At 41.1% G+C, this 13,201-nt stretch overlaps 1 protein-coding gene across 1 annotated transcript in view; it reads left to right on the forward strand.

Annotated features, from left to right (window-relative positions):
• The first annotated feature begins 2,045 nt into the window (after positions 1 to 2,045).
• The window catches only part of LOC117354140 (serum paraoxonase/arylesterase 2-like), a 61,287-nt gene continuing 50,131 nt past the window's right edge, over positions 2,046 to 13,201 (forward strand). Inside the window, exon 1 of the mRNA XM_033931095.1 lies at positions 2,046 to 2,195. Within this exon, the coding sequence (XP_033786986.1) occupies positions 2,122 to 2,195 (74 nt within the window). The 5' untranslated portion in view covers positions 2,046 to 2,121. The remainder of the gene's footprint in view (positions 2,196 to 13,201) is intronic.

Genomic DNA, 13,201 nt, shown 5'->3' on the forward strand with positions numbered 1-13,201 from the left:
GAATTTTTAGCATAGGAAACTGGTAAAACCACTGTGCTAAAGAGTGACAAAGTGAGCATACAAAAGCCTGAATTTTAAATTGCTCTCAATGGTTTTGAAGAAATATGTCTGTCACTGATGAGGATGGGGGGAAGTGCATGGTAAGGGAATGTGAGTTTGGTGGTTTTATTTATTTATTTTTTTTTACTGTATTTTATAACATATGAATTAATTTCAATGGTACACCACTTTAGCTGGCATTTAAGAATAATAAATGGTGACATAAAGAATCATGCTAAATTTTAGTGCAGTTTTATCTTTACTCCAGCAAGAAGCAAAAGGGTCATCTGAGGTCAGATAGCACTTTACCCCAGAGGACTCACAGCTCAAGAGGTTATTTATTCCAGAGCACCCTTGGCCAGGTACCCAGCACAGGGAATCCCTGTCCAGAGAGCTTCCGATTTTGCTAGATCTCTCTCCCAATTTCTTCCTTATATGGCAATATGACCCTGCCTGGTGCATCCCAGAATGCATTTCATTGGGGCAGGGTGCTGCCATTTTGCAGAAGACTACATTGAAGGCAGGCATGAGTGGGCATCGCTCCTGCCTCCATTAAGATAGGGAACTTTAGGGCTAGGCAAAGGACGGGTGGAGGGATCCACTAAACTACCAAGGAAATAGTTTGAGCGGGATGATGCAGATCAGGAAGGATACTACTAGACTGCCAGGGCAACTTTGGTTGTTTTTTTTTTGTATCAGGGGAAGGGGGCACTGTAGAAAGCACTGCAGGATAGAGTGGTCTGGTTGGAGTGAGAGAGTGAGTGCTGCTAGTGCTAGACACCTGCTCCGCTCAGCCAACATATCTGTGCTTTAGTTAATGACCACATTAACATGTATTTAAATGAATTTTAATGCAGTCTGCAGTAAGGATTTCTGCATGCGTTAACACCCCTGCTGAAACCCTTCCTGCATTGCTATCCTGCAATAAAATTATGTTACACCCACACGAGCCCCCTGAGTATATATTAAAGGTTTTGCATTACTTCAGAGCAGAGAGTGCTTGGTAGGGGGGGGTGTTTGAGTCACAGTCACTGAGATAACAAGGAGAACATAAGAACATAAGAAAAAGCCTTCACCGGATCAGACCGAGGTCCATCCAGTCCGGTGATCCGCACACGCGGCGGCTGATTGGAGTCCCAGATATACCGTAGCCCTCAATATGATTTGCAAGAAGGTGTGCATCCAACTTGCGCTTGAATCCCAGAACAGTAATCTCTGTCACAACATCCTCCGGGAGAGCATTCCAAATTCCCAGCACGCGCTGTGTGAAAAAGAACCTCCTGACATTCGTCCTGAACCTGCTGCCTCTCAGTTTCAGTCTGTGACCTCTTGTCTGTGTCACATCCGAAAAAGTTAGTAATGCTTCTTCTTGGTCGATTTTATCAAATCCCTTTATTATTTTAAAAGTCTCTATTAAATCCCCTCTCAGTCTTCTCTGCTCGAGGGTAAACAGTCCCAATTTCCTAAGGCGCTCTTTGTAGCTCAAATTCTCCAATCCCTTGACAAGTTTCGTGGCTCGCCTCTGTACCCTCTCCAGCAGAGTTATGTCTTTCTTGAGGTATGGAGACCAGTGTTGGACACTGTATTCCAATTGCGGTCTGGCCATTGCTCTATAAAGTGGCATTATTACATCTTCCGATCTGAATATTCTTTTTTTGTATGATTAGTAATAAGAGGAAGCCCCTTTTGTCACTCAAAGACAGATCTGATGGAGCTCTCTGATGGAAGATATAGGTCTTTCTGTGGTTACAGTCAAACAGGTTTATATATTATATTCAGGTACTTATTTTGAACCTGGGGCAACGAAGGGTTAAGTGACATGCCCAGAGTGTCAAGGAGCTGGGGGGGAGGGGGCTCATGCCCAGTTCTCCTGGTTCTCATCCCACTACTCTAACCATTAGGCTACTCCTCCAGATATAGGATAGAGAGCAGGGAGGCAGATAGTTAGGGCTGTCTGAGTTTACTGACTCAGCCTTGAGAGGAGGGGAAGACAGTTACCTTGGAGCACAGTGCTTATCTGTTCCTGGCACACACACCCAGACGCACGCACCAGGCTCTGCCCCACTGCTTCAGAGACACAGCATGGGCAAGCTGCTCCTTGTAATCCTCAGTGGCGTAACTCTGGCCTTCCTTGCCGAGAGGATAGTGCGGCTTGGGTAGGTGTCATTGTTTTGTTACTACTTCAGCCTTACCTCCGTTGCTTGTTGAATTTTAGGCTGGCAATAGGGCATGGAATCATGTTTGGATCCTTTTTTGTTTCAGATCTGTTGAAACATTGCAGCACAAACTTATGTGCCAGGTCTGGTTATGACATTGTGGCCAAACATAAGCAGACCTTTGAACGAGGTGTGCTGGACTGCACTTCATTCTCTCCCTTATCAAACCTGCCTTCATTTGTAGAATTTAAAGCTTAGACTTTTTATGTGTTTTAACTGCTACTACTTCCTAAGACTTACTTAGCAGCACTCTACATAACAGGCTATTATTTGTAGAATAGAAAAGTAATTTGTTTTCCAGGCTGGATTACTGAAAGAGTATTAATTTGGTCAGCTGATCATGAAAACAAACTGGTTTACTTGGGATCTTCATTTTCATTTTATGTGTTCTTTTCAGAATACAGATGTTGATGCTTAAAATTGCTACAAATTCTTCTTGGTCACTCCAATTGTTTGAATAAATTTGGAGCTATTGAACTGACCCTCAAAAGATCCCTTCCAGGCATCACTGATATTATATTATAGCATGAATAACCAGTCAGTAGAATATGAGGGGGGGGGGGCACAATTCTTTTATTCAAAAAGTGTAAAAGCAACCAAAAGACCATGTGTGTTTGCTTCAGATTCCCAATAGACAGGATTTGCTGCCTTGGGGGGGGGGGGGGGGGGGGGCGGTCAAATGTCCATAGTTTCTTCCTGTGGCAGCTGCTCTCCAGCTTCCACAGTATCCATTAGTTTGACTCTCCAGGAGCGGTGTAAGGCTTAGATTCTGCCCCCTTTCTTCCCTGCTCACCTTGGGCATACTGCTTAGTTTTCCACAGGAAATGGGGTTGGTCTAAAACCTGGCTACACCCCTGGGAGTGGCTTCCCCCCTTCAGGCTTCCAGGAGTTCCCTTCCTGAGTTCGGGCTGGGTCTTCACTTCTGCCAAAGGGTCTATCCCTGGCTCAGGGCAGAACTGGTGCAGTGACTTGCCTAAAGGCAGCTGGGTCCATGACCCTATCTTCATGCATATCACACCGGGGCAGCTCAGGCCCACCATGGCTATACTTCTGATCTAACCACTAGGCTATTCCTCTACTACAGAGGTCCAAACAATATAATTGACCCCAAGATTAAAAATCTGTATATTTCAATTTTCTTCCCCCAAAATCCAAGTTGTCGGTGATATATTTGTATTGGACTCCCTTTATCTTTGACAGTCTTCCAAGAGTTATCCCCTCTTCATCAAGTGAGAAAAAAAGCAATGCAGATATGCTGAACTTAAACAGCACAAACTCATCTAGGTTTTAGTTTTTATACAGTATGGGGCTAATAATTGAAAGTTAAATACATCTAAAAACCCAAGTCTGCACTTGAATGATCTAAAAGACAGGTCGTCCAAGTGCCGAAAACTAAAATGGCTTTTTAGACATAGCCAGGGACTTTTTAGGCCTCTTAATCCTACTGAGCACCCAGAGCTGAAAGGGGCATTTTTGAAGGAGTGATTAGGGCGGGATGTGGGCCAACCCAAGACTTAGTTGTCTTGCAGGGATAATCGAAGGTTTGACGACACTGCTTAGACGGAAATTATACGTTGTGAGTTAGATGATGTAAACCGTTTAGGATTTATAGAGTATATAAATTTTAAATAAATAAAGTGCCCCAAAGTTACCCAAAATGACCAGAAAACCACTGCAAGGACAAAATAAAGACCCCCAGTCCCCCCCCCCCCACGCACACACACCGTGTTCACTAACACCACTGCACCCCCACAAATTCAGAATAAAAACGTGCATACCTGCCTCTGGAACATCAGCACCTGGCATAGGAAAGCCTAGTAGAGCTGCACAGAGGTGACTTAAGTAGTCTGGGGGGTGGGCTAATGAACCATAGAGAGGAGGATCTAGGTCCATAAGCCATTTTAACCACTACATTCATGGTGGAACATGTGAACCCACCAAAATCCTACTGTACTGTCATATAGGTGCCACCTGTAGTCATAAGGGCTATTGAGGTTGTAGACAAGTGGGTTTTGGGAGTATATTGGGAGGCTCACCATAATCTATACTGGAGTTCTGGTAAGATATTTATGTGGCACCCTTTTTGTGAAGTTCATAGCAGTGCCCTATAAGGTGTCCCAGTGCTCTGTTGCTATGTCTGGGTGGCCAGTCCATCACAATGCTGGCCCTTCCCACATCCAAAGGGTCTTGTTCTGGACATTTCAGACTTGGCCAAATTTTTGGTTGAGAATGTGGTATAAAGATAGACGTAGTGGCAATGGATGATCAAATGCCTGGATGCACAGATAGACGATTTTCCGAAAAAATATATTTTAGACGTACTTTTCGTGAATGGACATTTTCTGCTGCTGACTTTGGGTGACTAGCACCCTACGTCCAAATTGGACAGACATTTCTTTTGACTATGCCCCTACACGAGTATTCGAGTTAGTACAGTCAAGCTTCACAACTATGGAGATGGTGCGGTATACAAACCCAAGGTTTAGTTTAGTTTAGTTTAGTTTACTGTCAGTGAACTGTTGGAGGAGGGAAATTCAGTAAAACTTTACAGTCCAAATAGGTGAAAAAAGCAATGTCTCTATGGCATCCATTTGTATCATAGTGTTTGACTATTATAATCTTTAGGAGCAGAAACTTTTGAAAGTAGAATGATCAAACACTTTGATACTGACACAGAAGGACTCAAAAGAGACATTGGTATCAGATATAGGGCTTTTGAACTCTAAATTATTACTGTCTCTTCACTTGTGTCTATCCCTCTCTTTTGTATATGGTTTCTATATAGTGAGTACAGTATTTTATCTAGCCTTTTAATTTCTTTGAAATCAGTTTTATTCTTTTGGGTATGCTGTATATTCTCAAATTTGCTGCAAACTGTGACGTGCCAGAAGAAAACAAGTTTTTCTACATGCAGTACCAATTTGAAACCTCCAGCAAAGGAAGGGGGAGAGTGTCTACAAAGGGAGAAAGACAGGGAGCCTGGAACTCTAAACAACATTGCCCTAAGCAGTCTGAGATGAGCTGCTTATCTTTTCCTTCCTGTGCTTCCAGAGCCTGTCCTTGCCTGCACAGTCAGAAGATAATGCAGTGGGTGTTGATGAAATGGGTAGAGCCCACACACATGGCTTTTGGTTTACTTAGAATTACTGCTGCTCTTAACCCTGCTGTGCAAAGAACATCTTTAAAGCAGGAGTGCTAGTTCAATATCTCAAGCTATGAACTCTTTCTTTTGCTTAGTTTACACAAGTTTTACTAGGACAGTCTTTTCTTTTAAAATCATTTCCCCCATACAGGAAATATACATTTAAAATAGGATATGAGATTTGTATATACCTTTTCCAGAATAGGAGTCACATTATGTGCTGAGAGCGCAGGACACTGGTTAGGATTGCTCCAAGGCCCAGGGCAGAAATTAAGGAGGGGCCCCTCGTCTACCTACCCGTCTCCCAATTTCCCCACCCACCTTTAAATGACTTCTTCACACACAAAACAGACAGACTTTCACCAAATATAGAACAATGGATTTCAAATTAGAAACAGGAATATGAATATGGTCTTCATCATAAGGCGTATAGGGACAGACTTAAAGATCTCAATATATATACTTTAGAGGAAAGGCGGAAGAGAGGAGATATGATAGAGATGTGTAAATCTAAAATTTCAAAAAATGTCACTCACCAGCAGTGGGTTACCACAATAAGATCAAACATTAAGATATAAAACAGGTGGAGAAAAAGCCTCAAAACCTTATATCACGCAGCAATCTGATGATTTTCAGCTGGCATTCTTATTGTCATCGGCAAAAAAAACTCATACCCTTGTAACAATGTTTAAAGATCTACAGAGGAAATAACCCACTACTGCTATTTATAAAAATGATAAAAACGTTTAAAACAATAGTAAAAAGTATAACATTTTGAAAAAATTTTTTGATTACTGTGCACAGTAGATCTTTAAACATTGTTATAAGGGTATGAATTTTTTTGCCGATGACAATATGAACGCCAGTTGAAAATCATCAAAGATTGCTGCATGATATAAGGTTTTGAGACTTTTTCTCCACCTGTTTTATATCTTAATGTTTGATCTTATTGTGGTAACCCACTGCTGGTGAGTGACATTTTTTGAAATTTTGGATTTTTTTGTCACTACGATAGTGTTCTTGAGAGATGATTAAATATCTACATGGTGTAAATGCACATGAGTCACGTCTCTTTCAATTGAAAGGAAGCTCTGGAATAAGAGGACATAGGATGAAGAGGTGATATGCTCCGGAATAATCTAAGGAAATACTTTTTTACAGAAAGGGTTGTAGATGTGTGGAACAGTCTCCCAGAAGAAGTGGTGGAGACAGAGACTGTGTCTGAATTCAAGAAGGCGTGGGATAGGCACGTGGGATCTCTCAGAGAGAGAGATAATGGTTACTGCGGATGGCCAGATTAGATGGGCCATTTGGCCTTTATCTGCCATCATGTTTCTATGTTTGGAAGCTGAACTGGAAATCCCAAAAAGTTTAACTCGGCAAGTACTGTACTTCATTTTGAACATAATCAGTGGCATAACCATGAGAGGGGTTGGACCTCCCTATTTGAGCTTAGGCCCCCTCAAAATGAACATCTCCTTTGCTGTAGCTGGTAGGGATCCTCAAGCAACACCAACTGAAGGCCACCTCCCACCCTCCTCAGGTCCAGTGACCAGAACTTTCCAAGTTCTGCATCTGGCAGCAATATTGCAGAGTTGCTGCTGCCTTCCCTCCTCCCCTGCCCCCACTTGGCTTTCATGCATGCATGAAAGCAGTGGCAGCTTGAGGATATTGCCATTAGCTGCAAAGCTTGGAGATTTCTGGTTGCCGGACTGAAGGAAGATATCTTCAGTTGGCAGGGCTTGGGAATCCCCACTAGCTCAAGTATTTATATAGTGCCCTCAGGCCAGGAGAAAGCTTAGTGCCCATCCAATAATTTTGGGCTCCAGTCCCTCCCCCAGATCAGCTGTATGACTATGTCAATGAAAAAAATACAAAAATAATTGTGATGAATATATCCCAAAACTAACATATTCCAGTTCATAAATTCAAAATGAAACAACTTGTTCTAACTTGTCTGGACATTTTGGTTTTCCATCATCTTGGTCCCAGTTTCTCTTTCTACTTTTTGTCTATCTTCTACTAATTCTCTTTCCAGTGTCTGCTGTCCATATTTTTTCCTCTTCTCTCTTGTTCCATTCCCTCCTTATGGTGTAGCACATTTTCCTTGTAGCTAAAATGTTCCTAACTACTCTCTGCCTTAATCTTGTAAAGAAATATACAGTATGGGACCAGTTTTAAACCTGAGTACCTCCAATTAGGTGTGCCGATGCCACACACTGAGTGCCAATTCTATAACAGCATCAGTGTGGCCTGGATGCCATTATAAAATATTAGCATAAGTTGATATTGGCATTTCTGAAATTAAGCATGATCATTTATACCAGGTCAATGACTAGCATAAACAGGCATGCCTAAGTGTTTCTTGCTATGCATATAACTGATAGTATTCTATAAGTTACAGGTATAAATTGGAGACACACCCATGTCCCTCCCATGCTCCGCCCACATATACACTCTGTTGCACTTAGAAACTAAGGCAGGGGCCCTCAAATTTAGTCCTTGAAGTCCACAACCAGGTCTGGTTTTCAGGATTTTCACAATGAGAATATAGAAGATCTGTTTGAGTGCAGACCTGCTGACTTGAGCAGGCCTGCCCTTACTATCAGAAGCTAAGTAGGGTCAGGCCTGGCTAGTACTTGGATCAGAGACCACCTGGAAATACCAGTTGCTTTAGGCTGCTGAGGGTAGGGTTACCATATAGCTCCAGAAAAAGGAGGATGTATTGAGACATCTGAGCTTACTTTCAGTGGAGTAAAAGCCAGATGCCTCAATCTGTCCTCCTTACTTCCATTGTTTTCCAAAGAAGTAAAACCCGGATGTCTCAATCCGTCCTCTTTTTTCTGGAGCCAAATGGTAATCCTAGCTGAGGGGCCCTATGTTGGGCTGCAGCAACACAGTAGAGCTGCACAGGAGAAGGCAAAGGCAAACCATTCTTATACTCTGCTGTGAAACATCCCAGGGTGGATTCCTCATTGTGCGTGTTGCCATGAGTGAGTCTGACTTGGTGGCATGATCCATCCATCTATTTGAGTGCAATGGAAACAGTAAATGCAAATACATATTCATTGTGGAAATCCCAAAAACCAGGCTGAATTGTGGACCTCTTAACTAAGGGGCTCTTTTACAAAGCTGTAGTAGAAAGTGGCAGGTCTTTTCTGCATCCTAAGGCCATTTCTACCATTTTCCATTTTTTTTAAGGTAATACAAAGAAATAAAATTAAACAAAACATACAAGTAGATAAGGTGATACCTTTTTTATTGAACTACATGCATTTTTGATTAGCTTTCAGAAGTAGCCCTTCTTCAGATCAGAAATAAGAAATGATGACAAATATTAGTATGTATAAGTGAAACATGAAAGTATTCCAATGACATTCCCACAGGAAGAGAGAGGGGTGAGCAAAGGGAGAAATAGAGGGCTGGGTAGGTGGAAGGCAGAGAGATATGGATGGGTGATAGAAAGGTAACAAAGCAGTTTAAATTTATGTTTTTTATAATCTGAAAGAAAGCCAAGGTCTTTGTTAAGTCCTGTCTGCTGGGTGTCAAAATATCTTATCATTTTGATTTCAGAGGTCTTATGTTTCTGGGTTGACTTAAAATTCCATTTTATTATTCTCACCATAAAGTCATGATACAGTGTTTAGTTTTTCCGAAGTGTTGTCCAACAGAGGTGACATCCTGGTTGGCATTGTGGGTTTGTGAAGGGAGTTTTGCTTTCCACCAGTTTCCATTTCAGATTAGGTGGCTGACGGAAGGTCAGCCTAGGTGGAACTGGGAATATTTCTTTCAGTAATTCATCCTCATGAAGTAGTGGTTATAGATCTTTTATCATTTTTCTCAGTTATTCTAGCTTTGGATTGTAAGTCACTACCAAGGGGGTTCTCTCTGTGGTTTTCTTGTATTTGTACTGCAATAGGTTTTCTCTGGGTATTTTAAGAGAGGAGGCAATCCTTCACGGAGCCCTAAAAGAAATAATCAGTTTTTAATAGTTTTATAATAGGACATAGGGATGGTCTTAACCATCGGGATATTTCAAAACGTTTTGAAATATCCCAATGGTTAAGACCACACTAAAAAGCTAAGTACTTGTATAATGAAATCTTAATGCTAAAAGAAATCTTCTTAACAAAATGAATATGAATAGTGTAATTTAACTTATTTGCACTATGAACGTTAAAAATTGAAAAAAAAAAAAAAATTATATTAAATTCTAAGTCATAAGCTAGATCAGTAGAAAATCTGAACCTGTGATGAACCTGCATGTCAAGCTTAACCTTTTCCTATCGTGTGTCCCGGCTGACGGGACATTTCAAAAATGTCATTGCCATATGTCCCATGGCAGTACACGACAGGAACACAAAATATTTGAATTTACAGACTTATGATTTACAATAGGCTCTAAGGCGCCTGGGCCAATCAGGCCTTAGACTTAGTGGGGATGGGCGGACCCGCTATGCCTAAGGCCTGATTGGTCCAGGCTTCTAGAGCTTGGGCCAATCAGGCCTTAGGCTTCAGAAGGATGGGCCGGGAAGGGGCGGGCCCGCCTCATTTCGACGAGACGGGCCTGCCGGCTGCACGGGCAAGTCCCGTCTGGCCAACAAGGAAAGGTTAGTTTGGTTGGGGGGAGGTTTGAGGGCTGTTAGCGCGGGGGGGGGGGGGGTGCGGAGGGGGTGCGTCTTCCAGCAGGAGGGATTGGGCACCCTCCTGCCAGCGATCGGTAGTGTCGGGGGGGGCCATCGGTAGTGTCGGGGGGCATCTTCTGGCAGGAGGGATTGGGCACCCTCCTGCCAGCGATTGGTAGTGTCGGGGGGGGGGGGGGCGGTCGGTATACTTATAGCAGGAGGGATTGGGCACCCTAGGTTCACCTAAGGCCCGCCTAAGGCCCTTAGGCAAGCTTAGGTGTCTTGCGGGCCTCGCCTTCAATATAGAAAGCCCTGCCTGGGGAGCATTTTTTTTTTTTTAAAACGTGCATCCCGATTGGCTGATTAGACAGCTATAGGACGCCTACAGCTGCCTAAAATCGGGACGCACTATGTAGAATCAGGGCCTTAGTGTGCAGCAAAGTAGATGCGTTGATTTGTAGAGAAATGTTCATTCTCTGCCTCCAGACATGCTTCCTTGGCAAAAAAATAAAAAAATATTTTTTTAGTGTGTGGTTTTCACATTCACATTTGAAACTTACCACTGGATGCCTCAATGTGCCCCATAAAAGGACCCCAAGGCACTTATATGCCACCTTATAGAACAGTGTAAGTATAGTGCACCTTTTGTGTGTAAGTGCTGCTATGCTGTACATTTAGGTATGCCTACACATGCCAAGTTATCCTCCATGCTTTTAAGCCCCTTAAGTTGAGCTTGGAGGCCCCTGTTAAATGAGTGGCAATTCCTCCGGCGATTGAATAATTTTTGTTCTTTACCATATCCAGAGAACCATAGTCTTCATTTGTTTTGCTGTGCTTCTCTTTTCTGAGCACAGTCATTATACACTTCTAGTTCCTAAATATTGGCTAATCCCAAAACCACCTGGAGGAGGATGCAGAACAACCCCATGAACTCATTCAGAAGGCCTAAGTGAGTTGAAACTTGATGTGGTTGTTTAAGTGTAAAAACCCCCTAATGGTGATGTGTAAGTGTAAAACCCCCTAATGGTAATTATGAGTATATTACAATTTAATTTTTACAATTAAATGTATGAGATGTTATAATCATGGTCAAATGTTTCAATAGGGTTCCCACCCCTTCAATTCATACCAACACAGAGATTAAACATTTAAATGTTTGCATTTATTTATTACAACTAAAAAAAAACAATTGAGAGTGAAAGAAAACTACAGAGGTATGTCCAACAATTGTTATCAGATATTGTTTAAACAAGGTAAATTAAATTTAAATATAAAGGAATAGGAAAGCTAATTTACCATTCACATGTGATTAAATTTATATTAATTACACCATTATAGTTAGTGATAATATTCAAACCTCAAACAAACATGTCATGCCTTTCAACTTAATACCAACTTTGTTCCAGGATATCCAGAGCCACAGGTAAGTATTTGACTAGTGACTCTTAAAACCAGAGAGTGTTTCTCAGTCCTATAGTTCAATAAAATACAAAAAGCTTATATATATGTACACACAAAAATAAAGTATTTTTTTTAACTGTTTTTACCAGTATCACTGCTTTCTTGAATTGAGTGCCACTGAGTTATTTTTTCACCTGTCTGAAACCAGAAGCTCCTCTGAAGATCCAGATGTTTGCTACTATCCTATATGTAAACAAATGAAAAGAAACATAACCCTAACCTCCCTGGATGAATGCAGGCTAAAGTCAGTGTCTTCTTAGGCTAAGACAATGTATTTCTAACTAATCTCCCTCCCCACTTTTACAAAACTGCACAAGAGGTTTTTAACGTTGGTCGATGCACTGAGTGTTCTGCACTGCTTTAATGGTCATAGAGTTTCTATGAGCATCAAAGCAGCACAGAGCATTCAGCGTGCCCGCTGCTAAAAACCTCTTACATGGTTTTATAAAAGGGGACGTAAATGTGGAAAAGAACAGATAATTCTTTAATGCCTATGCTAATCCTCCCAGGAAAATAAAAAAAAATGCTTCTTATATGAAATTAGTTCACAGCGTTTCAACATACACATTCACATAATATCTGAGCAACCTCAGCTTTATCTATCTTTGATTCAGAAATAATGAAACGCTTCAGTAAGTATCTTTGATTCAGAAATAATGAAACTCTTCAGTAATTATCTCACAGTCTCCTCACACAGAGCAGAGCCTACTAGTATATATCAGGAATACTAACTGGAAACAGCTCTGCATTACAGAACTTCCTAGAAGTCTAAGATAAGAGATGGCTCTTAAAGCTTAGACCTTCAGTTCTCAAAAGAACATTTAGCTTTCAAAAATAATTTCAGACTCTCCAAGCTTCAGAGCACCTCAGAGGGAGACAGGAATTTAAAATCAGCACTTTGGTAAATCTCATAGTTATCAAGACAAATTGCTTTGAATATTAACACCCTCCTCCCTTCCCCCATACACAGATTGATTTTTTTGCCCTCACACAAATTATCTGTGAATAAGGAATTCATAACCACCTTTAGCTTCCAAGCAGGCAGATGAAATAAATGTTTAACCAACTTTGTCTCAAACGTTCTTTTTTACCAAACTTTTAGGAAGTCAATCAAAACTTATCTCTTTGACAAATTTCTCTGATTCCATTTTTACCATGATGTACTTCTAAAACAGTTCCAGTAAAAATTTGATTAATCTTACCACGCTAATGTAATTTTGAAAGTTTTTTGTAATATCTCTGTCTGTATATAGTTTCTTCCTCTGTAAACCACTCTGAACTGTTTGTGGTATTGTGGTATATAAAAATTAAGTTATTATTATTAAACAGACCCTTTGGAACTACCCATGCTATTCTTGGTTTGAATCGCTTTTCTGGGACTACTTGAGTCCTAATGTCTTCAGTGTTTTGTTTTTATGTTTAAATTGGTATCCACTAGTGCTGCCTGATTCAGGAAAAAAAAAATTTGATTTGATTCGATTCAGCCTATTGAATCGATTTTTTGATTCGATTCAATTTTCCTGCCCAATTGGGTGTTTTTTCCAAACATCCTGGTGGATTTATTTTATAGCCTCTTCATCCCCTTTGCCCTCTCCTACCCACACTGGTCCTGTGGTGTAAACAAAATAAACAAACAAAAAATACTTTTCCTCTATTAAATCCTAGCTCACGTTTACGGTCCAATACCAGCTCTGGAAGGATTTCAAATCTGACATATT

The sequence above is a fragment of the Geotrypetes seraphini genome, chromosome 2 (assembly GCF_902459505.1).
Source record: "Geotrypetes seraphini chromosome 2, aGeoSer1.1, whole genome shotgun sequence".
In the NCBI taxonomy this organism is placed as follows: Eukaryota; Metazoa; Chordata; class Amphibia; order Gymnophiona; family Dermophiidae; genus Geotrypetes; species Geotrypetes seraphini.